The 27,493-nt window shown below is 44.9% G+C and overlaps 1 protein-coding gene and 1 long non-coding RNA gene across 3 annotated transcripts in view; one reads left to right on the plus strand and one right to left on the minus strand.

The window, feature by feature from the left end:
- The window catches only part of LOC129831827 (chloride channel protein 2-like), a 68,596-nt gene that overhangs the window by 11,941 nt on the left and 29,162 nt on the right, over positions 1 to 27,493 (minus strand). Inside the window, exons 10-19 of the mRNA XM_055895319.1 lie at positions 24,455 to 24,556; positions 23,447 to 23,531; positions 21,339 to 21,494; positions 13,706 to 13,775; positions 13,188 to 13,298; positions 5,689 to 5,902; positions 4,440 to 4,573; positions 3,572 to 3,768; positions 1,579 to 1,696; positions 1,220 to 1,290 (exon numbers count right to left, since the gene is read on the minus strand). Coding sequence (XP_055751294.1) covers positions 1,220 to 1,290; positions 1,579 to 1,696; positions 3,572 to 3,768; positions 4,440 to 4,573; positions 5,689 to 5,902; positions 13,188 to 13,298; positions 13,706 to 13,775; positions 21,339 to 21,494; positions 23,447 to 23,531; positions 24,455 to 24,556 — 1,258 coding nt within the window. The remainder of the gene's footprint in view (positions 1 to 1,219; positions 1,291 to 1,578; positions 1,697 to 3,571; positions 3,769 to 4,439; positions 4,574 to 5,688; positions 5,903 to 13,187; positions 13,299 to 13,705; positions 13,776 to 21,338; positions 21,495 to 23,446; positions 23,532 to 24,454; positions 24,557 to 27,493) is intronic.
- On the plus strand, positions 13,529 to 17,410 carry LOC129831828 (uncharacterized). Of its 2 annotated transcripts, XR_008755817.1 has the most exons (3): positions 13,529 to 16,132; positions 16,432 to 16,563; positions 16,673 to 17,410. It is a non-coding gene; the product is annotated as an uncharacterized LOC129831828 (long non-coding RNA). The 2 variants fall into 2 exon arrangements; XR_008755818.1 differs by having other exon boundaries at positions 13,529 to 16,563.

Consider the following 27,493-nt stretch of genomic DNA (forward strand, 5'->3'; position numbering starts at 1 on the left):
AGTGTATCATGGTTTATGGTGTCATTTTCCAGATACTTCAAATAATTCCTCCTCTCATGCACTATGGGTTCCTTGGTGGTTGTAAGTGTAATTGCTTTGTCATTGAACAGGAGGATAAGAACTGCCCGTCTTACCAACAGGATGTTCTTCTGATTTCTGTTGTCCTCCATAGATAGACATGCATGGTAACCCCCCCCCCCGCTCCCATCACAACCCCCACCCTTCCTTCCATCTTCAGTATGACATATGGTTTCATGGCAAGTGGTATGAACAACTATAAAAGATGAAAAGGGGAGGAGTTTGGTTCTGTGGAGGGGCGGGCCCCACGCCCCACCCACAAACCAGGAGAAGGTCACTGATTGGACGCCTCTAATGACATGGCTGATGATAGACAGCGTAGCAGCATGCTTTGCTTGAACTGCGACGTCCCTTAAATTGCCCGCAGCTTAACCCCACCACCCTGACCATGGAAAGACCACGTTTGGACCACATAGACACGGTTTGTTGTCTTTAGGGGTTTTAGGGTGTCATAGCTAGAGAGGCAGTCGAGTTCTACACGACCACTACTGACTTCTTGACCAATCAGTTTGCATTCTGACGATGAGGTCAGAGTTAAAACTACCTAACAGCCAATCAGAAGAGTAGGACTATGTGTCAGAGGTCAGTAAGAGTTCACAGACAGGGAGGAGGGCGTTCAACACATTTGTCTCGATGGCACAGATCGGCATGGCTCAGCTCGGCACAGATCAAAGTCCACAGGCATGGATTAGTCCTGCAGCGGATGGCGAATGGTTGATTGGATGGCTGACCAGTTGCTGGGCAGTTTCCTTGGGCATTCCCAGCATTCTTACCACAACGAATATCCTGATGCGCTTGGGTGGCCTCCTAAACTCAGGAGACGCAGAGCTCGATGCAGTGCCCTTTATGTTGATATTGACATTGTTGTTCTTCCAGTGGCCAAAGACAAGAACAACGTTAACACAACATCTCTGCCACGCTGGGCAAATGCACCCCCAACTCTGAAGCTCCCCCAACTCTCAAAAAATAGAGTCATGCCTAACCTAAGTAGAGGTGTGGAAGCTTAAGTTGGAGGTGTCACTCAAAGAGATTGAACAGGAAGTGATTATGTATCGGAGAGTGATTGATGGTGAACTTCTAGAAGAGGGAGAGTTTGTAAAGGAGGTAGGAGTGTGTGTGTGTTTTCTGACAGGTGTCTCACCTCCAGGCCTTCTATATCAGGTCTGACACGGAAGAGGTTCTTCAAGGTGCTGCCAGAGTGGTCCTGTGGACCTGAGAAAGGGAGAGAGAGAGACTATTGAAGAAGCTCTAAGTAATTCAAAAAGTACTTAGTTGTTTAATAATTTGCAAAAGTCTAAGCAGTTGAGGGGGGTTCTAAACTGACTTATGGAATTGTTTTAAGAAGGTCATACTATTGATCATTTAGCTATTTGATTTAGAATTTTAGGACCCTTTCAGAATAAAAAATAAATTAAATACAATTATTTGAGAGACATGGAAGGAGAGATAGAGACCATTGATGTTGGTAATACAAGTTCCTCTGTGTGTGTTTCCTCTTACTTGTGGGCATGGGTATCTCAGTAGGGCGGTCCACCACAGAGGGTCTCTTTAGGGCCGGCTTCAGTGGCTTCATGGAGGGGGTAGGAGTGGAACTGAGGGAAGACTCCTCTGTGGAGATCTATACACACACACACACACACACACACGTTACTATTCATGGGTTGCATGTTTCGTCACAATATTGTTTTGAAATCTTGTTTGGGTCTGATGCCCGACTGAGCATTCTACTCAATGCATTGTCAATGAGCGCTAATGAAGATTTCCTCAAAAGTGCATTCCAATGGCTTGGAAATACTATGACATTCAAAAGGAGGAACATAATTAGTAGGACAACATTTTGTCATAATTTTGATGTAGCCAGTTTAACTGAGAGGCCACCGGATTGTCGCTAGCTAGCGTTAGCATTGCTAGCTATTTTTGATTAACTTAGCAAGCTAATGACAACATTGGCATCTGTCTAAAGTAAATTTGACGACATGATAATGCTGATAAAGTTGTTTCCTACTAAATATTTTACTACTTTAGCAATGTCATCATATTTTTAGGCACTATAGTGTAATTTTGATGAAATAATAGTTAGCCTCTGTCCAGAATGACTGGGCGGCTGAAGAACGTTCATAACAATGGCATGACGCAAACAATTCACAATGGTGCAACCTATGAATACACTCTGAATACACATAATCAATAGTACAGTTCATGATGTACCTGTTGCCAAAATAAAGGAAACACTTGAGTAAATGAGGGATACAAAGTATATTGAAAGCAGGTGCTTCCACACAGGTGTGGTTCTTGAGTTAATTAAGCAATTAACATCCCATCATACTTAGGGTCATATATAAAAATTCCCAATTGCCCATTATTTTGGCTACCATGACTAGAAGAGATCTCAGTGACTTTGATAGAGAGGTCTCAAAGTAGCATAGGGGGTTTAAAGGGTGTGTGTGTGTGTGTGTGTGTGTGTGTGTGTGTGTGTGTGTGTGTGTGTGTGTGTGTGTGTGTGTGTGTGTGTGTGTGTGTGTGTGTGTGTGTGTGTGTGTGTGTGTGTGTCTCAGTCACCAGATCTCAACCCAATTGAACACTTATGTGAGATTCTGGAGCGGCGATGTGTCTGTTTCTCGTTATCTGTCTCTCTCTCTGTCTGTTTGTTTGTTTCTCTCTGTCTCAGTCTGTCTCTCCCTCTCTCTGTCTCAATTCAATTCAAGGGGCTTTATTGGCATGGGAAACATATGTTAACACTGCCAAAGGAAGTGAAGTAGATAGTAAACTTTACACTCATAGAAGTTCCAAAAGAATAAAGACATTACAAATTTGATATTATGTATATATACAGTGTTGTAACGATGTGCAAATGGTTAAAGTACAAAGGGGAAAATAAATAAACATAAATATGGGTTGTATTTACAATGGTGTTTGTTCTTCACTGGTTGCCAGTGGAAGTGCAGTTCAGTTTCCACCTCATTTTGTGGGCAGTGTGCACATAACCTGTTTTCTCTTGAGAACCAGGTCTGCCTAAAGCGCCTTTCTCAATTGCAAGGCTATGCTCACTGAGTCTGTACATAGTCAAAGCTTTCCTTAAGTTTGGGTCAGTCACAGTGGGCAGGTATTCTGCTACTGTGTACTCTCTGTGTAGGGCCAAATAGCATTCTAGTTTGCTCTGTTTTTTTGTTTTCTCATGATTTGGTTGGGTCTAATTGTGTTGCTCTCCTGGGGCTCTGTGGGATCTTTTTGTGTTTGTGAACAGAGCCCCAGGACTCCCTCTGTCTGTCTCTCTCTCCTGGCCTCTTACTGATGGGACAGTAAAGGCTTGTTAAAACTCTTTCTCTCACAGATACAGCCAATATCAACCATGAAACTAGAAGAATTTCATAAAGTTTTATTTCCCCTTTCACTATGAAAAGTGCCTAGGTTCTCTTACCCTCCTTCACTGATCCAGTCTTCAAGACTGTGAGCGTATGCACCACATCTTATTCAGATGTATTTGTACTTTTACCTTATTGACCTGGAAGTGGACCTCCTGGTTGACCATGGTGGAGCCGTCCTCGCTGCTTGGGTGGGAGACCACCGACAGGCGCTTATCAGCTGTGGCCCGGTCTCTCAGGTACTTCAGCCTCCGTGGCCGGCCCAGCTGTAGGGACAGGAGGGCCTGGAGCTGGGCACGCTCAATAGAACCCAGCAGGATCATCGACTCTGAGGGGGGGACGAGGGGGTAGAGGTGGAGAGGGAGAAAAAGTAAGTAGGGAGTGAGGGGTGAAGAGAGGACATAGATGATGGGCAGAGGAGAAGAACAATGATGGAAGAGAGGAGAAATGGAGAGAGGGGCCAGGAGATTAGAGTGAGAGAGGAGGGGGAGGACAGAGTGGGAAGATGGGATGGAGGAGAGGAGAAGATGTATTTTAGAACAGTGGTTAATGTGCAGACTGCAGGGGACTCCTAACGAATCACAACAACATGGTGAGTGATGTAACTGAGAACAGCCAGGAGTCTGAGTGTGTGTGTGTGTGTGTGTGTGTGTGTGTGTGTGTGTGTGTGTGTGTGTGTGTGTGTGTGTGTGTGTGTGTGTGTGTGTGTGTGTGTACAACAGGCATACAGTACAGTGTGTATGAGGGGGTGTGTTTGTTTGTTTTAAATAATTGCCTTTTTGTGTGGAATTTGTTTATTATATCTTGGTTAAATGCCCCAGCTAATTGCTTTGGCATCGCTTCACAATTACAACAGACTTGGCATAAGAATACATAACTTGAATGTGTGTGGGGGAGCATTTATTTGACTGAAAATGTTCTGTAGTGTCTATAATGTGTCTGCATCTGTAAATGATGAGTATGTATTTGTGTGTGTTTGTGGGTGTGTGCGTGTCTCACCACTGGACTCGAGCAGGGCTAGGGTCTTGAGGTGTCCGGACAGCAGTACATCATGCAGGTCTCTGTAGCAGCAGTTGAGGGTGATGTACATCACATCACTGATCATGATGTCCTCCACACAAATATTATACTTCCTGAAGGACGATAGGAGAGAGGGATGACGAGAGGAGGAGTGGAAGAGAGGGAGGGGGTATTAGCACCACCCATACAGTCAGTACAGGTTTCCATTGACTCAGGTTTATTAGACAAAAGCAATGTCACAAAAGAAGAAATGTTCTAAAGATCGACAACATTTGTAACTGTTCAACAGGAGGGGATTTTTATTTTGCCAAACTTTCTTTATTGCGAGAAATGATGGAATCTGTGTTTTTCTAATGAATTAAAATTTCCAAATCATTTTGAAGGTACGCGGGCCATGTTTTGCCATCACGTAACTATAAAACTCCACTCCACATTTCATTCTAAAGGCATACTGCTAGCAAAATCTATTGTTCAACTATAAAAATAATGTTTCTTTGCAGGACATGGATTGTCCTGACTCAAGAATGACTGAATCGCTTCACCTTGCTTTTCTGGTTGGCTGGCAAGTTTCACCATCCAATTAGTTCAGATCTAGGCCTATAGGAGTGCAAGTTTCACCGTGGCAATATGTTGGGACATAAGAATTATTAGAATATGGCAAATATTAGTAAATGAATGCATTCTATCCATGCTGGTGTTCGCGGACTACCTGACACGTGAAACAAATAGGTGGGAGGGCATACAGGCAGTCACCAATTTATTCATGCGCACTTTGTCTAAATGGGTAACGGAAACACTTCAACCACTTCATTATTCAACACTAGGTTTTTGTGAAAAACTTTTTTTAAATTGTACGTGTGACGTCATCACGTCCAGCTGTTTTTTGGACAAAAGATAGTTCAATGGAAATGCACAGTAGCAGGCAATTGTCACATCGATTTTCGATACAAACTTTCTAAATGTAGACCAAAAGTAATTGGACAAGTTAATGGAAACATAGCTTGTTAATGGAAACATAGCTTGTGAGTGATGACTGTTAGAAAATGGGCACAAAAGGTTAACCCTCAGGTAGCGTAGTGGTTAGAGTGATGGGCCAGTAACTGAAAGCTTGCTGTTTCAAATACCAGAGCTGACAATGTGAAAAATCGGTTGATTTATCCTTGAGCAAGGCACTTAAACCCTCATTTGCTCCAGGGATAGATAGACAGATAGGTGTAGTCCTACATACTCATGGTGGCCCCAGCCCAGCTCAGGGAGGTAAGGTAGTTTCTTGATCATGATGAGGGAGTCATATAGCGAGGGCTGGAGGGACTGGGCCACGGCGTTGGCCAGTATCACCGCTATCATCACCGGCAGGATGTGGCTGATCTGACCTGTCAGCTCAAACACAACAACTGCCGTCGACACTGTGTGAGTGACTGCTCCAGACAGGGCCGCCGCACCTAAGAGGAGCAGAGGAGAAGAGAAGGGAAGAACAGATGAGAGGCGGGAGAGAAGGGGAGAGGAAAGGAGAGCAGGGAATGGGTACAGATGAAGGTTGAGGTTACTGTCCATTGACATGACTAAAGTAGTAAAAGCAATATCAGTGTAATCATACTTCTCATCACCTCAACTCTATACTGAACCTTCATCAATAATACTGGAGCAACAAAGTGAGGAGGGAGGGATGAGAGGGGAGGGAAGGAGACGGTAGGTAGAGACAGGTGTTGGATTGAGATTACATTGTACCTCACACATTTAAAAAAATTTAAGAACCGTTATTGAAGCGAAAAAGAGATGAGTGGATAAAATGAAAAAAAAAATAAGGAGTTGAGGGAGTTGGTGGGAGGGGGGGTGCAGAGATAGAAGGGAGGGAGGGGGGTGCAGAGATAGAAGGGTGGGAGGGGGGGTGCAGAGATAGAAGGGTGGGAGGGGGGGTGCAGAGATAGAAGGGAGGGAGGGGGGGTGCAGAGATAGAAGGGAGGGAGGGGGGGTGCAGAGATAGAAGGGAGGGAGGGAGGGTGCAGAGATAGAAGGGAGGGAGGGGGGGTGTAGAGATAGAAGGGAGGGAGGGGGGGTGCAGAGATAGAAGGGTGGGAGGGGGGTGCAGAGATAGAAGGGAGGGAGGGAGGGTGCAGAGATAGAAGGGAGGGAGGGGGGGTGCAGAGATAGAAGGGAGGGAGGGGGGTGCAGAGATAGAAGGGTGGGTGCAGAGATAAAAGGGAGGGAGGGGGGGTGCAGAGATAGAAGGGTGGGTGCAGAGATAGTAGGGAGGGAGGGGGGGTGCAGAGATAGAAGGGAGGGAGGGGGGGTGCAGAGATAGAAGGGTGGGTGCAGAGATAGAAGGGAGGGAGGGGGGGTGCAGAGATAGAAGGGTGCAGAGATAGAAGAGAGGGAGGGGGGGTGCAGAGATAGAAGGGAGGGAGGGGGGTGCAAAGATAGAAGGGAGGGAGGGGGGGTGCAGAGATAGAAGGGAGGGAGGGGGGTGCAAAGATAGAAGGGAGGGAGGGGGGGTGCAGAGATAGAAGGGTGGGTGCAGAGATAGAAGGGAGGGAGGGGGGGTGCAGAGATAGAAGGGAGAGAGGGGGGGGTGCAGAGATAGAAGGGTGGGTGCAGAGATAGAAAGGAGGGAGGGGGGGTGCAGAGATAGAAGGGAGGGAGGGGGGGTGCAAAGATAGAAGGGAGGGAGGGGGGGTGCAGAGATAGAAGGGAGGGGGGGGTGCAAAGATAGAAGGGAGGGAGGGGGGGTGCAAAGATAGAAGGGCGGGAGGGGGGGTGCAGAGATAGAAGGGAGGGAGGGGGGGTGCAGAGATAGAAGGGAGGGAAGGGGGGGGTGCAGATATAGAAGGGAGGGAGGGAAGGTTGATTATTCCTAACTTTATTAGGAGGGAGGAGAGAGGGCTTGAGAGAGCAAGAGAGCGGGAGAGTGAGAAAAAGGGAGTGAGAGTGACAGAGAGAGAGAGAGAGAGAGAGTGACAGAGAGAGAGAGAGAGAGAGAGTGACAGAGAGAGAGAGAGAGAGAGTGACAGAGAGAGAGAGAGAGAGAGAGTGACAGAGAGAGAGAGAGAGAGAGAGAGAGAGAGAGAGAGAGAGAGAGAGAGAGAGAGAGAGAGAGAGAGAGAGAGAGAGAGAGAGAGAGAGAGGGCAAATCTAGACATGCTGAAATGAAAGAGGGCTCATCAGAGAGAGACAGAAAGCTGAGGTGAGTGAACATCAGCACCCATTAGACACAAACACAGATGACATCAACCCCAGCACTGAACAACAGCATAATCAGCACAACAGTCAACAACAACGCTAACAGAATCACTCATAGCAACAACGTTAAAGGAAAATTCAACCCACAAACGATCTTTTTGTATTTGTTGCATTAGTCAATTGTTGATATAGTCCCAAATGTTTTGCTTGTCAGCAATCAAGTTTTCAAGATTTGAAACTTTCAAAATACAGAAATCATCCACGTATGATGCAATTTGATTTCTGTCCTTTGAAAGTTACATATCTTGAAAACTTGATTGCTGGCAAGCAAAACATTTGGGACTATGTCAACAATTGACTAATGAAACAAATAACAAAAGATTGTTTTTGGTGGAGTTTTCCTTTAAGAGGCATCTTACCAAATGGGACTTCATATTGTTTTTGTCTGTGACATAAAGGGCTTTCTGGCTTTATCTGGCTTTGCACTACCTAATTGTTACAATAATGGTGCCTAGTTGTGTCTATTCTTGAATAGGTATTGATAATCTTGTCTATCTGTACTGTCATGACGTTGCTCTCTTTGGACACAGCGAATACCATCCACCTACCTCTGCACCATCTCTCTCTCTCCTACACCCAGGCTGCAGTTAGGTAGGTCATAAATTCCTGGAGGAGATTCTTCCTCATTGCCACAGTATAGAGAGAGAGTGAGTTTTCATAGAGAGAACAAAGGAATTTCTTCCACCTCACAGAACTGGAGGTCCGAAAAATATTTATGTTCTGGAGAATGGATAAAAGATCGGTGAAGAATCCAGCTACGAACTGGTCCGTTTGGTACAATTTGTGAAACTCATGAGAGACAATACGGCCACATTACCATAACACTGTTTGTGTCACGAATCTCGCTTCCTGAGTTTGTTTTTGCCTGTGTTCTGTCCTGGAGTGTTTTTTCCGGTGTCCTGGAACGCACCCTGTCTGGTTGCTGGGCGACGTAGCTATTTGGAAGATCTCTGAGTACCCGCACCTGTATCCCATCAGCTATCTGCACACCTGGTCCTGATCATTACCCCTCCACTTCATAAGCGCTGACCTGACATCCATTCCCTGCCGGATCGTTAGCCATGAACAGTATGTTGTGCCAGCGTATCAACCTCCAGTTTGATAGAGTTTGTTTTGTTGTTTTGTACGTCTTGCTTGCCTTGAACTTACCTCCGTTTGTTCTGTCTACAGTCATTCACCCGGAACACTCACCCCATCCCTGCCTGGTCGTCGGTGGCTTCAGTTACTCCCTTGGATCTCCCTATTCACTCCCAGCAACTCACCTCCACTGCCCGCTCCGCCACCTGGATCTTTCTACCGCTACGTTTAAACTTGTAAATAAATACTCACCTTTGTCCTACTCTCCTTGTCCTAGTCTGCTTCTGGGGTCTACTTTAGAAAAAGTGTGACAGAGCGATCCGGCCAAGGATGAACCCAGCGGACCTGGACTCCGTTTGCCATGCCATTACCAATCAGGAGAAGATATTGGGACAACACAGTACGGCGCTAAAGGAGTTAGCGTTTTCGGTTCAGAACTTCTCTGCTAGTCTGACGAGTATCCAGGCTCAGCTCAGTTTGCCGGCGGACCATCCACCACCTGCTTCACCCCTCTCACCTGCCGCTTCTGGAGCTGTTTCCTTCCGTGAGCCCAATGATCCGACACCTGATAAGTACGAAGGGGATTTGGGAGGATGCCGTTCATTTCTTATGCAGTGTGGTTTAGTTTTTGATCTGCAGCCCTACTCTTACGCCACAGAGAAGGCTAGGATAGCTTTGTTATTGAACTGCTGCGTGGTAGAGCTCTGGAATGGGCTTCAGCTGTTTGGGAACAACAGGACACCTGCATGGCGTCATACCAGGAGTTCATGGCAGAGATGAGAAAGCATTTTGACCATCCAGCCCGAGGTAAGGACGCAGCTAAGCGTTTGTTCTCTCTTCGCCAAGGAGCTCGTCGCGTGGCAGACTTTGTGATTGATTTCCGGACATTGGCTGTGGAGAGTGGGTGGAATGAGGAGTCACTACAAGCGGCTTTTTACCAGGGGTTGTCGGAGCAACTCAAGGAGGAGCTGATCTCCTATCCAGAGCCTAGTGACCTGGACAGTTTGGTCGCATTATCTATTCGGGTGGATAATAGAGTCCGAGAGAGAAGGAGGGAGAAGCAGTGGGGTCCGTCCAATCAATCAGCTACTCGGTTACCATTCGGGTCAGGAGGTGGACCAGAACTTGTTGATCGTTATTCTCCACACGGGATTAGTGGAGGTGTCTTGCCGCCAGGTCCTGAACCCATGCAAGTGGGGCGGTACCGGTTAACTAAGGATGAGCGCCAACGTAGACGTGAGACCAACAGCTGCCTCCACTGTGGTAGCTCGGGACATTACATCTCCGCTTGTCCTCAGCGTCCGTTAAACTGCCCGGCTCGCTAAATGTGGGAGGACTTTTAGCGAGCCAGTTTCAACCTTCCAAGAACCCTGTCAGACCCCGTTTTCCTGCGACTCTCATGAATAAGAATCAGAGTTTAGCGATGAATGCTTTTATCGATTCAGGTGCCGATGGCAGCTTTATTGATGCCGACTTGGTGGAACATCTGGGGCTTTCCAAGGAGCAATTACCGGAAGCCATTGAAGCAACCACTCTGAACGGCAGTAGTCTGGCACGGATCACTATGAGGACTGAACCGGTTAAGATGTTGTCGGGGAATCATTCAGAGGTTATTTCCTTTTTCATTCTGCCTTCGCCCCATGTTCCTCTGGTTCTTGGTTACCCCTGGTTGAGAGAACACAATCCCTCGTTTGATTGGGTGACGGGTAAGGTAACTAGTTGGAGCATTGAGTGTCATGCTAACTGCCTTAGGACTGCCTGTCCTCATGCTGTTCTCAGTCAGGTCAGTGAGTCTGCTCCCCCTGATTTGTCCCTGGTTCCAGAAACCTATCACGATTTGGGTGAAGTGTTCAGTAAACAGAAGGCTCTGTCACTTCCTCCCCACCGACCTGGGTCGAAGAACGGCAAGGCGGACGCCTTGTCCCAGATGTTCTCCAAGACGGAGGAGAGTGGGGTCAAGACTGAGACGATTCTTCCCCAGAACTTTGTCGTGGGAGCCGTTACATGGAGGATTGAGGAGGATGTGATGGCGGCCCTTCGGACGCAGCCCGGCCCCGGTAACGGTCCACCCGGTCGGTTGTTCGTGCCCGAGTCGGTCCGTCCTGCTGTCCTTCAGTGGTTCCACGCCAGCAAGATAGCTTGTCACCCAGGCGTTGCTTGGACTATGGCGCTACTGCGCAGACGATTTTGGTGGCCTGCCATGGGAATAGATACCCGGAGGTTTGTTGCCGCTTGTCCTGTTTGTGCGCAGAATAAGAGTACCAATCGGCCCAGCTCTGGGCTTCTTCACCCCCTACCTATTCCCCGGCGACCTTGGTCGCATCTGGCTCTGGACTTGGTCACGGGGTTGCCCCCTTCTCCTCGTCCTCCTCCTCGGATGATCGGAGGTGGTCCTTCCTACACGGTGCGCCGCATCATGGACTCCAGACGGCGGGGTCGAGGGTTCCAGTATCTCGTGGATTGGGAAGGATATGGTCCAGAGGAGAGGAGTTGGATTCCTCGGCGTCAGATCCTTGATGCTGACCTGCTTCGTGACTTCTACCGCCTCCACCCTGGCACTCCGGGTAGTACGCCCGGTGGCGTTCGTCGGAGGGGGGGTACTGTCACGAATCCCGCTTCCTGAGTTTGTTTTTGCCTGTGTTCTGTCCTGGAGTGTTTTTTCCGGTGTCTTGGAACGCACCCTGTCTGGTTGCCGGGCGACGTAGCTAGTTGGAAGATCTCTGAGTACCCGCACCTGTATCCCATCAGCTATCTGCACACCTGGTCCTGATCATCACCCCTCCACTTCATAAGCGCTGACCTGACATCCATTCCCTGCCGGATCGTTAGCCATGAACAGTATGTTGTGCCAGCGTATCAACCTCCAGTTTGATAGAGGTTGTTTTGTACGTCTTGCTTGCCTTGAACTTACCTCTGTTTGTTCTGTCTACAGTCATTCACCCGGAACACTCACCCCATCCCTGCCTGGTCGTCGGTGGCTTCAGTTACTCCCTTGGATCTCCCTATTCACTCCCAGCAACTCACCTCCACTGCCCGCTCCGCCACCTGGATCTTTCTACCGCTACGTTTAAACTTGTAAATAAATACTCACCTTCGTCCTACTCTCCTTGTCCTAGTCTGCTTCTGGGTTCTACTTTAGAAAAAGCGTGACAGTTTGTATAATAGCCTCAGTTATGAGGCTTACATCTAATTGTTGTACAAAATGAATGAGTAAAGATGATACCATTTGTGAAATGACGGATGCTATGTAATGATGTTAATGTGAGAGAATTGTATTTCTGTTTAAAGTTTCACTAAGTCATTGGCACGCCCCCAGGGGCACAGACAGGACCTGGCGTCTTGAGACAGCCCTTTTCGATGTTCCGAATAAAACCCCCACCTGGGTTTTCTATCACCAGACCAGCTTACCTCGATAACGAGAGGGCCAAGGTTCGAGACCGAAGACCGAGCTTACCTCAATTACGAGGGGGCTAAGGGTTGAGACGAGACCAGTACCTCTATCATAGAGGGAAATAAGGTTTAAGTAGATTGCTGAATCTTTTAACCATCCCACGTGGTTAAACTCTTAGACCATCGATACCGACAGAATAAGAACAAGTCTTTGATTTAATTACTAGTCTGCAGCTAGGAATTCGGTATCATTGAACGCGAAGACCGACAACCGCAAAAACATCTATTCTATAACGACATGAATGGATGTCACTCTGAACTACCCATTCTAACCACAACAGAGAGAGGGCGGACAAACTCTCCAACAGAAACAAACTTTTCAACAGAGATCCCGACGACACACTGAGCATAAATATATATATTGATTGCAATTATTCCCGAATGAGTGAGCGTTCATATGTAAAGGATTAGCATTTCAATTGTTATCATTACCAACTTTGTAGTGTCTCTTATCTTTCGTGCCCTTATCAGTCCCTCTGTCTAACAAGCCGCCATGCCGGTTTAGCCCGCTAGGGCACATTCCCCTATCATTTCTTTGTAACCATATCTTGTTTGTTTGTGTTACGCATTTCTGTAAGTAGTTAGTTAGTAAATAAATGATTTTAAGACAATTGATGTATGGATGACTCATAGTGAAGACTGGGTTAGTGCAGATAACCAGCAATTTACGACGTTTGGAATGAGACTAACGTGAGGTAAAGAATAATTCATTAATCAGAAGACTAAGTGATCAGATATTAAAATATCTGAAAGTTATATTAGGAAAATTATAACTTTGTAATCTGAATATTTTTCTTGGTGCCCCGACTTCCTAGTTAATTACAGTTACATGATTAAGTTAGTTTAATCACGTAATAATAATGACAGAGAATTTTTGATAAAGATTCATATTCAGTTTAATGATGCCAAAGACACGACAGTACCAAACTTTGTCTTTGTGTTTATATTTCTACAGTAACTCACCTACGGCTGCGTACACTCCTGGCTCTATGGGGTAGATGGTGCCATCAGAGTGGACGCCATCAGGGAACCAGGTGGCCATGCTCTCCCCGACCAGACGACCAAACGCTGCCCCTAGAACACACAAACATTGTTAATCAGAAAGTAACATATTGGTAACATACACAGACACTCACAAGACTGAATAGCATATCCACAGGGTTAACATTATTGTTGAAACACACAAGTTGTTAATGAGAGAGTAACATAATGGTACACAGACACTCACAAGACTGAATAGCATATCCACAGGGTTAACATTATTGTTGAAACACACAAGTTGTTAATGAGAGAGTAACATAATGGTACACAGACACTCACAAGACTGAATAGCATATCCACAGGGTTAACATTATTGTTGAAACACACAAGTTGTTAATGAGAGAGTAACATATTGGTACACAGACACTCACAAGACTGAATAGCATATCCACAGGGTTAACATTATTGTTGAAACACACACATTCGCACACAATTCTTACCAATGACGAAGACAGGCATGAAGGCTCCACAGGGCACAGGCATGGTCATGGCCAGAGCAGACATCCAGAACTGAGACAGACAGAGACAGAGTCAGACAGGGAACAGTGTGGCATTTCAATTAGGGAACAGGACAATCTTTAATTTAAAGAGATGTTACCAGAAGTTTTGGAAACTTTTTTGATAGTTTTTCTGAAAGTAGTGCATATGCGCCAAAAGTGGTCCCCGAAAATCACGTACGGTGTCACATACAGTTGAATTCGAAAGTTTACATACACTTATGTTGGAGTCATTAAAACTAGTTTTTCAACCACTCCACAAATTTCTTGTTAATAAACTATAGTTTTGGCAAATCGGTTAGGACATCTACTTTGTTAGTGACACAAGTAATTTTTCCAACAATCGTTTACAGACAGATTTATTCACTTATAATTCACTATATCACAATTCCAGTGGGTCAGAAGTTTACATACACTAAGTTGACCGTGCATTTAAACAGCTTGGAAAATTCCAGACAATTATGTCATGGATTTAGAAGCTTCTGATAAGCTAATTGACAGCATTTAAGTCAATTGGAGGTGTACCTGTGGATGTATTTCAAGGCCTACCTTCAAACTCAGTGCCTCTTTGCTTGACATCATGGGAAAATCAAAAGAAATCAGCCAAGACCTCAGAAAAAAATAATAGACCTCCACAAGTCTGGTTCATCCTTGGGAGCAATTTCCAAACGCCTGAAGGTACCACGTTCATCTGTACAAACAATAGTTCGCAAGTATAAACACCATGGGACCACGCAGCCGTCAAACCGCTCAGAAAGGAGAGGCGTTCTCTCGCCTAGAGATGAACGTACTTTGTTGCGAAAAGTGCAAATCAATCGCAGAACCTGTGAAGATGCTGGAGGAAACAGGTACAAAAGTACCTATATCCACAGTTAAACGAGTCCTATATCGTCATAACCTGAAAGGCCGCTCAGCAAGGAAGAAGCCACTGCTCCAAAACCGCCATAAAAAAGGCAGACTACGGTTTACAACTACACATGGGGACAAAGATCGTACTTTTTGGAGAAATGTCCTCTGGTCTGATGAAACAAAAATAGAACTGCTTGGCCATAATGACTATCGTTGTGTTTGGAGGAAAAAGGGGGAGGATTGTAAGCCGAAGAACACCATCCCAACGGTGAAGCACGGGGAGTGGCAGCATCATGTTGTGGGGGTGCTTTGCTGCAGGAGGGACTGGTGCACTTCACAAAATAGATGGCATCATGAGGAAAGAAAATTATGTGGATATATTGAAGCAACATCTCAAGACATCAGTCAGGAAGTTAAAGCTTGGTTGCAAATGGGTCATCCAAATGGACAATGACCTCAAGCATACTTCCAAAGTTGTGGCAAAATGGCTAAGGACAACAAAGCCAAGGTATTGGAGTGGCCATCACAAAGCTCTGACCTCAATCCTATAGAAAAATTGTGGGCAGAATTGAAAAAGCGTGTGTGAGCAAGGAGGCCTACAAACCTGACTCAGTTACACCAGCTCTGTCAGGAGGAATGGGCCAAAATTCACCCAACTTATTGTGGGAAGCTTGTGGAAGGCTACCTGAAACGTTTGACTCAAGTTAAACAATTTAAAAGCAATGCTACCAAATACTAATTGAGTGTATGTAAACTTCTGACCCACTGGTAATGTGAAGAAAGAAAAGCTGAAATAAATTGTTCTCTCTACTATTATTCTGACATTTCACATTCTTAAAATAAAGTGGTGATCCTAACTGACCTAAGACAGGGAATTTGTACTAAGATTAAATGTCAGGAGTTGTGAAAAACTGAGTTTAAATGTATTTGGCTAAGGTGTATGTACACTTCCGACTTCAACTGTATTTGCAGATATGTGCACTACGTCATAAGTCTTTTTCTTTGTCTGATGTGTGTACATGTGCATGGAATTTGCACTGAGCCATTGGGCCCACCCTTCAACCTCATTGGGTAACGCTTGGTAGGCATGGGCCAGCCTTTTTCTTTCACTGTGCAACCTCATTAGACCTGATCACATGATTGTGCCTTCTCCGGAAAAAAATGTCATGCACGTAGCTCTCTTTCTCTCACTCACTCACTCAAGCCGGCCATAGATTGGAACTGGCCTACCTGGTTAAATAAAGCTGAAATAAAATAAATGTAAAGAGGTAGCTTAATCCAGCCATAACTCTGCTAATAATGTAGCTAAAATGCTATTAATAATGTAGCTAGAATGCTATTAATAATTAATACTTTTAATGATGTCAGGCCCGAAAGATAACTATATCTAGATATTGAATTATAGGGTCGTTCAGGAAAGACAAAGGCAGAAAAATGATGGATACCGGATGTTTTTCCGAGATGGCCTCAAGGATGAGAAACCTTGTTGCCTCATCCATAAAAGTAATCTTCGGTCGAAAGGTAAGAGACTAAGCTTTAGCATTAGCTAGGCTAGTCAACAGTTTGTGTAGCATGCTTTTAAAGCTAACGTAGATAGCTAGCATTCATGGTAAATGCATCATACTGTCCATCTAGCCAACTGAAACCTGTTTCAAAATGGGAAATCGCTCTACTAATATCTGTATGTTGTGTATTTTTGTAGCTGCATAGAATCTCTTATTGCCTGGCTAAAATGGTGACATAGATGTTTGTAACTACCAGTGTCTAGCTAGCTGGCTAGGCTATGTTTACAACTGGTTGTCTTTAACTATATGAAACAGTAGTAAAGGGTGTCAAGGACCTGAATTCAACAGTGTGGAAGATGCTACATTGCATTATGTCAAACATGCTTGCCATCGCCACAACCTGGACTGGTGCAGGGGATAAGCCTGTTCTAAAGACTATGCTTCACAGTAAGTTTTGTTATTATTAAATGTGTTACTTTTAAGTACATTTTTTTAACTCGTTGCGTTAGACCTTGTGCAATTGAAATGTAACTAAATGTTCATTCTTTGTGTATAGGAGCCATTAGAAAGAACCCTGCAACCCGGGATGCCATGGACGATGGGTCCAGATTCAAGTCACCCTTTACCTGAAAGGGGCGTCCGATTGAAGGCGGGAGAAGGCGGTGCACAGGGGAGAGGGATCCGCTGCAGTGAGGATTCAACATCAAGTCTCGGACCACCTATCTCAAAACCAGCCCACTTTAGTCTTACGGACCAATGCAATAGTTATGTCACCTAACTCCACTATGTAGATATACTTTAATTATAATTCTATGCTGCTACTGCACTGTAGTTATTCCACTCTATGCACAAACAATGTCCATACTACATGCATATAGGTCTTTTCTTCTTCTTTTTTGTGTACTTTTACAATGTCACTTATTTTATTCCTTTACTATGTCACTTTGAATACTATGTCACTTTTGTTGCGATTGCACTGTGTGATTTCACTGGATGTATTTGTTGTCACCTGTTGATCCAGGGAACATGGACTGGCACTCTTCATCTGATCTTTTACGCACACATAATCATTTACAGTTGTTGTACATACTTATTTTAAATCACAAAACGTTTTTTAAATGGACATGGCATCCAATGTCTTAAATAAGACAAATATATAAATATATTTTAAAAATACTGGAAAAATGTACGCACGCCACTGGGGTTACAGCATGTCACTGAATTTCAATATAAATCCTTTGTCATATCTTGTGCATATATTTTTTGACAGTAAAGAACCCGATTGTGAACTGGGCTTTGTTTGTCATGTCATAGCCATGTTTTGTTACTTTAAAAGGACGTGTCACTGTTATGCTATATTTGTAATGGGGAAGGGATACAACAAAAGAGGAACAAGTAGTGATGCATTTTCCAGCACAGATTCTGTGTTATTACATAGCAACTACCATATCTGTTTCCAGGTAACAGTGTGGGCTAGTTGGGATGTTTAACGGTATTTAACAGTATAACTAAAGATAAACAGGTAATGTTGCATTTTCCAGCACTGATTCAGCGTAAGAGACCAAGAACGTGCCAACAAAAAGGCCCACCTCGCTTCTAGTCCTTAGGAAACTTTGTAGTATTTTGCTTTTTTAATGTATTATTTCTTACATTGTTAGCCCAGAAAATGTTATGTGTTATTACATACAGCCGGGAAGAACTATTGGATATCAGAGCGGTGGTAACTCACCAGCATTACGACCAGGAATACGACTTTCCCGAAGCGGATCCTTTGTTCACACCAGCCAGGGCATTTGTACTGATTCCAGAGGATGACCCAAAACAACGCCGCCAGAGGAGAGGAATTCAGAGCGGTCTTCAAGTAAGACTTAGGAGGTGTGCACACCACCCACTTCTTCCAAGTATATTACTCGCTAATGTTCAGTCCCTAGACAACAAAGTTGACGAGATCAGGGCAAGGGTTGCTTTCCAGAGAGACATCAGGGATTGTAACATATACTGTTTCACGGAAACATGACTCTCTCAGTGCATCGTGCTGACAAGAATTAACATATCTCCGGGAAGAAGAAGCACGGGGGTGTATATTTCATGATTAACGACTCATGGTGTAATTGTAATAACATACAGGAGCTCAAGTCCTTTTGTTCACCTGACCTAGAATACCTCACAATCAAATGCCGACCTTATTATCTCCCTAGAGAATTCTCTTCGGTTATTGTCACAGCCATGTATATCCCTCTCAAGCCGATATGACCTAAATTATATCGGCATATCGACTGTAGCACTCGCGCTGAAAAAAAACTGTACCATTGTTGCTCTAACTTCCGGCATTCATACAAGGCCCTCCCCCACCCTCCTTTCAGCAAATCAGACCACGACTCCATTTTCCTGCTCCAGCAGGTATATCTCACTGGTCATCCCCAAAGCCAATTCTTCCTTTGGCCGCCTTTCCTTCCAGTTCTCTGCTGCCAAAGACGTGAACGAACTACTGAAAATCACTGAAGCTGGATACTCATATCTCCCTCACTAGCTTTAAGCACCAGCTGTAAGAGCAGCTCACAGATCACTGCACCTGTACATAGCCAATCTGTAAATAGCCCATCCAATTTATTTATGTATCTTGCTCCTTTGCACCCCAGTATCTCTACTTACACATTCATCTTCTGCACATCTACCATTCCTGTGTTTAATTGCTATATTGTAATTACTTTGCCACCATGGCCTATTTATTGCCTTTCCTCCTTTATCCTACCTCATTTGCCCATGCTGTATATAGACTTTTTCTTTTGTATTATTGACACCACATTTAACCATGGCAAGGTGATGGGGAATATGGCAGAATACTAACAGAGTAGTCATTCCCTCCGCAAGGTAATGCAACAGGCAAAATGTCAGTATTGAGACAAAGTGGAGTCGCAATTCAATGGCTCAGACAAGAGAAGTATGTGGCAGGATCTATAGACAATCACGGACTACAAAAGGAAAACCAGCCACGTCGCGGACACCGACGTCTTGCTTCCAGACAAGCTAAACACATTCTTTGTACGCTTTGAGGACAACACAGTGCCACCGACGAGGCCAGATACCAAGGACTGTGTGCTCTCCTTCTCCGTGGCCGACGTGAGTAAGACCATTTAAATGTGTTAACTCTCGCAAGGCTGCCGGCCTAGACTGCATCCCTAACCACATCCTCAGAGCATGCACAGACCAGCTGGCTGGAGTGTTTACGGACATATTCCATCTCTCCCTAACCCAGTCTGCCGTGCCCACATGCTTCAAAATGGCCAGCATTGTTCCTGTACCCAAGAATGCAAAGATAACTGAACTATCATCCTGTAGGCACTCACTTCGGTCATCATGAAGTGCTTTGAGAGACTAGTCAAGGATCATATCACCGCCACCTTACCTGTCACCCTAGACCCACTTCAATTTGCTTACCGCCCCAATAGGTCCACAGACGATGCAATCGCCATCACACTGCACACTGCCCTATGCCATCTGGACAAGAGGAATACCTATGTAAGAATAATGTTCATTGACTATAGCTCAGTATTCAACACCATAGTATCCTCCAAGCTCATCATTAAGCTCGAGGCCCTGGGTCTGAACCCGGCCCTGTGCAATTGGGTCCTGGACTTCCTGACGGCCCGCCACCAGGTGGTGGGTAACAACATCTCCACTTCGCTGATCCTTCAGAGCAAGCCTTCTTCTTCATGAAACAGCAGAGGGAGCACCCCCCTATCCACATCAACGGGACAGCAGTGGAGAAGGTGGAAAGCTTTAGGTTCCTCAGCGTACATATCACTGACAAACTGAAATGGACCACCCACACAGACAGTGTGGTTAAGAAGGCGCAACAGCGCCTCTTCAACCTCAGGAGGCTGAAGAAATTAAGCCTGTCACCTAAAACCTTTACAGAAGCACAATTGAGAACATCCTGTCATGCTGTATCACCACCTGGTACGGCAACTGCACCGCCCACAACCGCAGGGCTCTCCAGAGGGTGGTGCGGTCTGCACAACGCATCAGAGGGGGCAAACTACCTGCCCGCCAGGACACCTACAGCACCAGATGTCACAGGAAGGCCAAAAAGATCCTCAAGGACAAGAACCACCCGAGCCACTGCCTGTTCACTCCGCTATCATCCAGAAGGTGAGGTCAGTACGGGTGCATCAAAGCTGGGACCGAGACTGAGAAACAGCTTCTATCTCAAGGCCATCAGACTGTTAAATAGCCATCACTAGCAAAGAGAGGCTGCTGCCTACATACAGACTTGAAATCATTGTTCACTTTAATAAATGGAACACTAGTCACTTTAATAATGTCACTTTAATACAATTTACATATTTGTCATAAATCATCTCATATGTATATACTGTATTCTATACTATCTACTGTATTTTAGCCTATGCCACTCTGACATTGCTCATCCATATATTTATATATTCTTATTACATTCCTTTACTTAGATTTGTGTGTATTAGGTATTTGTTGTGAAATTGTTCGATATTACTTGCTAAATATTGCTGCACTGTCGGAACTAGAAGCACAAGCGTTTCGCTACACTCGCAATAACACTGGCTAAACACGTGTATGTGACCAATAAAATTTGATTTGATTTGATTGCATAGAAATGACCGTCTAGTTAGCAGTAACTAAGCCCAGCTGCCAGTGTGATCTAATGGATCTTTGTCAGTAACTCTACACCCTACGCTGCTTTCACACCTACATACACACACACACACACACACTGGGGATTACTAAAATAGTACCTCTATTGAGAACAATGAGCACAAAGACAAAGTTAGTGACAACGTCAAAATATATGCCAGAAATACTGCTACATATAGTAGGGGGCTGGACACACACACACACACACACACACACACACACACACACACACACACACACACACACACACACACACACACACACACACACACACACACACACACACACACACACACACACACACACACACAGAAAATTGGCTGTGTCAACCTTGGAAGTGACATTGGAAGAACAGAGGGGTTGGGATGGGACAGCACCATCAGAGGAGTGAAAGTAAAGGTGTCTGATTTTAGGTCAGAAGAGAGAGGAGAGAGGGATGGGACAAGAGGACAAGACAGGACTTTTAAGCAGTTTTGGATGGGAAATAGTTTCTTTAACTCCTGTCCTTCAAGACCACTAACAGGAGAAAGGTTAGGCTCCTGTGTGCCTACCTTCATGACGACAAAGAGGGTGAGGGTGACGAAGACGTTGACCTGGGGTTGTTTCCAGGCCTGAGAGTTGCTGTCGCTGTCAAACTCCTCGGGTATGCCCTGCTTGGACCACGTCTGGTTGTCTAACAATGTCTCCAGGGACTCCATCTGGGTCAGCTGCATGGGGGAAACAGGAAGTGACATCATATCAGACAGATGGAGGCCTAAAGACAGCAGGCATTTATGTAATTTTTTATATATCCCATATTGGTCCCAAGCTCCTACCCAAAGCATTGAAGCAGATATGAAAGGATTGGATAGGTATAATCAACACAGCAAGAATTATTCCTTTCAGAGGTCAAGGAGAAGATATTACATTAGTGCTATCCCAATCTACATGAAGTGCCATGTGGTAGGTGCTAGGGGATAGGGTTGCAAAGGGTCATAAACTTTCTGGTAAATTTCCGTAATGTTTTCAGAAATTTCCCATGGGAAGTTAAGCCTGGGAATTTGGTGAATTTTGCTTAAATTCATCAAAAACGTTAGCTTGTAACAGTGAACTTATTGTGGGATACACAAGGCAATTCGAGGTCTTGTGGCATATTTTGGTTAAACTTTCCCCAATTCAATGGAATTGCAACCCTCTGCATACACAGTGCATTCTTCCATCACATGTACAGCTGATTCTCAAGATCTTGCACACTAATGAGATGCTATTGAGCCCACACTACTATACTGTCTGAGCCAAGGACTACATATTTTCTGGTTTTGATTACAATACTGGGTGGGGTGAATATATTTTATATGACATACATGATTTTTTGTTAACTAGTAAATAGTAGCCTCCAGCAAAGTGTTTAAATCATTTCTAACTTTTAACAATTTCTGCTAGTTAGTTTTTGCTACCATGTGGGTCTTAGCTTGCTTGCTTGAGCCTGCTCACTGAGGAGTGTTAATTCACCTGTTTCCATACATGTTTCATTTAAAAAAATGTATCTTACAAAGGAGTTGTTTAATCTAACTGCTTAACTATTTATCTGTACATGGAATTGTATTTTTTTTTTTTTACTAATTTCTTCTAATCTTTATGATTTTTTTTATTGTTTAAGCAAAAAGAAAAATTGCAGTTTAAACGTTAAGAGACTAAATCTATTTGTCACATCCCTAGAATCAACAGCAGAACTGCACCAATAGTTTCACTCCCCCTCTCATTACAGAGAGAGAGGGGGGGGGTAGGGAGCCAGGAAAACATAGGAAGAAAAAAATGAGATGGAGGGAGAGACTGGGCCTCTATGTAAATGTGTGATTGTGTGTTAGGCCGGAGGACCCGCTGAATTTTCTGCTGTTAATTGTTTTAATTTCACAGATGAGAGGAATTTAATCAGAGAGGCATCTACATTAGTCACCCCTAAGCCATCTCTACAAGCGCACACACGTGTAGACAAACACACACACCTCCATCCTCTCTCTCTCGCTCTCTCTCTCCTCATATAATTTAAGCCAAATGGCACTGCTCTCATCTAACACTTGCAATGAAGCTGCATGTACAGACACACACACACACACACACACACACACACACACACACACACACACACACACACACACACACACACACGCACACGCACACGCACACGCACACGCACACGCACACACACACACACACACACACACAGTCTTGTACAGCTAACTTCGTGGGGACACACAATTCAGTCCCATTCAATATCCTATTTTCCCTAACCCCTAACCCTAAACCTAACGCATACTTTTACCCTAACCCAAACCCTAACTTTAACCCAAAAACCTAACACTAAAACGAACCCTAGCTCCTACCCCTTAACGTAATTCTAACCTTGTGGGGACTAACAAAATGTCCCCAGTTGGTCAAACATTTTTTGTTTACTATTCTTGACACTTACACACACACACACACACACACACACACACACACACACACACACACACACACACACACACACACACACACACACACACACACACACACACACACACACACACACACACACAGTACGTATCTGTGTTTCTAACTATCAACTCTCCTCTGATTTCACCTGTGTTATCCACAAAAACCCACTGGCCATGGTTTGGAAGGGTGGAACTAAACTAACCTTGGCTGCCATGAACTGTCCGAAGCCGGGGGGAAACGTTAGCGTAGACACAAGCAGAGTGACCAGGGCTGGGTACAGCAGACGCCTGAGAGGAGAAAAGAGGAGGGAGGGAGGGAGGGAGGGAGAGAGAGAGGGAGGGAGAAGAGAAAAAAGGGAGGGTGAGAGGGAGAGGAGAGAGAGAGGGAGGGTGAGAGAAGGGAGGGAGGGTGAGAAGAGAGAGAAGGAGGGAGGGTGAGATGGAGAGGAGAGAGAGGGAGAAGAGAAAATAGGGAGGGTGAGAGGTGGAGTAGAGAGAGGGAGGGAGGGAGGGTGAGAGAAGAGAAGGGGGGTGAGAGGGAGAGGAGAGAAAGGGAGGAAGGGAGGGAGGGGGGTGAGAGGAAAGAGAGGGAGGGAGGGTGAGAGAAGAGAAGAGTGAGAGGGAGAGGAGAGAGAGAGGGAGGAAGGGGGTGAGAGGAAAGAGAAAGGGAGGGAGGGTGAGAGAAGAGAAGGGAGGGAGGATAAGAGGGAAAGCAGAGAGGGTGTTTAGTCAAACTGTCCAAAAACCCTTCCCACAGCTGAGTGATATACAGAACATCACATTAATTTAGAAGTCGGAGGATTGTTAATGCATCAGTCTGGTAGGGAGATGAGTAAACACCATTCATTAATAAACAGTTGATTAAAGTCTTCATTTATCTCTGCTGTGGAGAGATCTGCATCATTGGAGCTAAATCTGTGTGTGTGTGTGTGTGTGTGTGTGTGTGTGTGTGTGTGTGTGTGTGTGTGTGTGTGTGTGTGTGTGTGTGTGTGTGTGTGTGTGTGTGTGTGTGTGTGTGTGTCTGTGTGTGTGTGTGTGTGTGTGTGTGTGTGTCTGTGTGTGTGTGTGTGTGTGTGTGTGTGTGTGTGTGTGTGTGTGTGTGTGTGTGTGTGTGTGTGTGTGTGTGTGTGTGTGTGTGTGTGTGTGACACTGGGATACAGGTACTCTCTCTAGGACCCAGTAAGGGCCACTGTCTGATGTTGATGACTTACTTCTTCATGAGGAACTTTTTGATGGTCTTCTGGTTCCTGATTAACTGGACTATCTGTCTGTTCAGGCAGACAAACAATGCCCCGCCAAGACCACTGGCAATACTGTGGCGAGAGAAGGGGGGGAAGGGAGGAGTGGGGAGGGAGGAGGGACAGGGAGAGAGAGAGATTAAAAGGAGAAAAAGACGGGTGTAGAAAGAGAGAGAGGCCAGTTTATATAAGCTTGTATTTTGTGGAAGTAGGACAGTAGGACAGAGAGGCAGAGTTTCTCCAGCCACCAGAACCAAGTGGTAGCAAAGCCTAGAGCCGGGACGATGAACTGAAAATTACTGACAGCCGCATGTTCAGTGACTTTGCTACACAACGTTCTTGTAGATTGTTCTAAAATCATTATTTGGTCAATAGTAATAGCCTATACATTGTGTTGATTCCTGCTATGAAAGTATCTGCCTGTCCCGTTTCGCTGTCGGCTGCTGTGGGAAACTCTCACTCCCTCACCCCATTATGCGAGGAGAGAGAGATGGACAAGTATACAGTGCATTCGGAAAGTAATCAGACCCCTTGACTTTTCCCACATTTTAAAATTGATAAAATAAAAAATGATCCTCATCAATCTACACACAATAGACCATAATGATAAGGCAAAAACATGTTTTTAGACATTTTTGCAAATGTATAAAAATAAAAACATAAATTCTTTATTTAAATAAGTACTCAGGAGACTTGCTATGAGACTTGAAATTGAGCTCAGGTGCATCCTGTTTCATTTGATCATCCTTGAGATGTTTCTACAACTTGATAAGAGTCCACCTGTGGTAAATTCAATTGACTGGACATGATTTGGAAAGGGGTCAAGGGGTCTGAATAGTTTCCGAATGCACTGTATGACCATTGATCAGTGTAGGCCGTAGTATGGTTTTGTTGCGCTCGAAGAGCAGAACACGCCATTTTCAGTGAATAGAAATGGCCTACATCAAACTGGAACGTTTTTTTTAGGACATTAACCTATATTTACTGATAGATTAATCAATTAGCCTACATGGCTATATAGCCAAAAATAAATCATGTTACACATCAAAATATCAATCATGCATTCCCTGGATATGTTAGATGAAATAGATGACTTTTTTAACCATAGGCTACCATCTCAGTTGTCCTACTTGACACTGGAAAAAACGTGTCTAAAGCCCTGCCCCAAAAACGCTAACTTTTTTGTTTGTCGTTGTATTTACTGTTATCAAGCAAATAGTTACATTTATCACAATATGGATTTTGTTCATATCACCCAGCTCAAAGTCCCCCCTCAGTTACAGCCAATTACTGTATATGAATGCTCATAAATTCATGTTCCTGAATAATTAAATATGTCAAATACTCCTGAATAAATGATGAATAGATGATATTTCACAGTACCCCTCCAGGTTTCCCTTATCTTGGGGGGAATGGAACTGTCAGTTGGGTAGTGATCAACTGTGGTGAGAATTGTAGAGAAGTAGATAGGATAGCTCTCCTAGGGTTAGTGTGTATGTATGTGCGTAGGTTGAGAGAATGTTATAAAAGGAACATCTTTGTATATGCACAGCAGAGCTCTCTCGAATAAAATTGGATTTGACTAATTGTGAGTTGGGAATTCTGTCTGTTTCATTTAAACCAGAACTTGACACACTCTGGGTTGCAGACCTATAAAGATAATTGAAATTTATGAACATTGATTACAAAATCCTACAACACCTACTTTCCCAAAAGACATCAAGGCAAGGGAGAGGTTACCAAAATACACACCTACAGGGGCGTGCGTGCGTGCACACACACAAACACTCTCTCTCTATCTCTCTCCCCTATAGAAGTGTGATAAGACTGCTGTTTTGTTTGATTGTGAGTCAAAGCTCCACTCCTCAGATGCCGAGTGGGAGGACATCCTCCAGACAAGAAGGAAAGAGGAGAAAAAATAGGGGGATTTTCTTCTCTTTGGGAGCCCACGCAGTTAAGGTACTATTCAGTTCTGTGGTAAGCCCGGAGGCTACGCTACCACGGTAACAGCAAGCTAAAATAAGACGTCCTAAATGCACCACCTCACTGGCTGAATTATCCATGTTAGGTGACAGGCTATCCTCCTGTACACTCACACCAGCTTTCACTGGCTAACAGAGGCAACAAAGAGCTCAATGGCTAACAGAGGCAACAAAGAGCTCACTGGCTAACAGAGGCAACAAAGAGCTCACTGGCTAACAGAGGCAACAAAGAGCTTACTGGCTAACAGAGGCAACAGAGAGCTCACTGGCTAACAGAGGCAACGAAGAGCTCACTGGATAACAGAGGCAACAAAGAGCTCACTGGCTAACAGAGGCAACAAAGAGCTTACTGGCTAACAGAGACAACAAAGAGCTCACTGGCTAACAGAGGCAAGAAAGAGCTCACTGGCTAACAGAAGCAACAAAGAGCTCACTGGCTAACAGAGACAACAAAGAGCTCACTGGCTAACAGAGGCAAGAAAGAGCTCACTGGCTAACAGAAGCAACAAAGAGCTCACTGGCTAACAGAAGCAACAAAGAGCTCACTGGCTAACAGAGGCAACGAAGAGCTCACTGGCTAACAGAGGCAGCAAAGAGCTCACTGGCTAATAGAGGCAACGAAGAGCTAACTGGCTAACAGAGGCAACAAAGAGCTCACTGGCTAACAGAGGCAACAAAGAGCTCACTGGCTAACAGAGGCAACGAAGAGCTCACTGGCTAACAGAGGCAACAAAGAGCTCACTGGCTAACAGAGGCAACAAAGAGCTTACTGGCTAACAGAGGCAACAAAGAGCTCACTGGCTAACAGAGGCAACAAAGAGCTCACTGGCTAATAGAGGCAACAAAGCGCACACTGGCTAACAGAGGCAACAAAGAGCTCACTAGCTAACAGAGGCAACGAAGAGCTCACTGGCTAACAGAGGCAACAAAGAGCTCACTGGCTAACAGAGACAACAAAGAGCTTACTGGCTAACAGAGGCAACAAAGAGCTCACTGGCTAACAGAGGCAACAAAGAGCTCACTGGCTAAT

This window comes from Salvelinus fontinalis, chromosome 33 (genome assembly GCF_029448725.1).
Source record: "Salvelinus fontinalis isolate EN_2023a chromosome 33, ASM2944872v1, whole genome shotgun sequence".
NCBI classification, from domain to species: Eukaryota; Metazoa; Chordata; class Actinopteri; order Salmoniformes; family Salmonidae; genus Salvelinus; species Salvelinus fontinalis.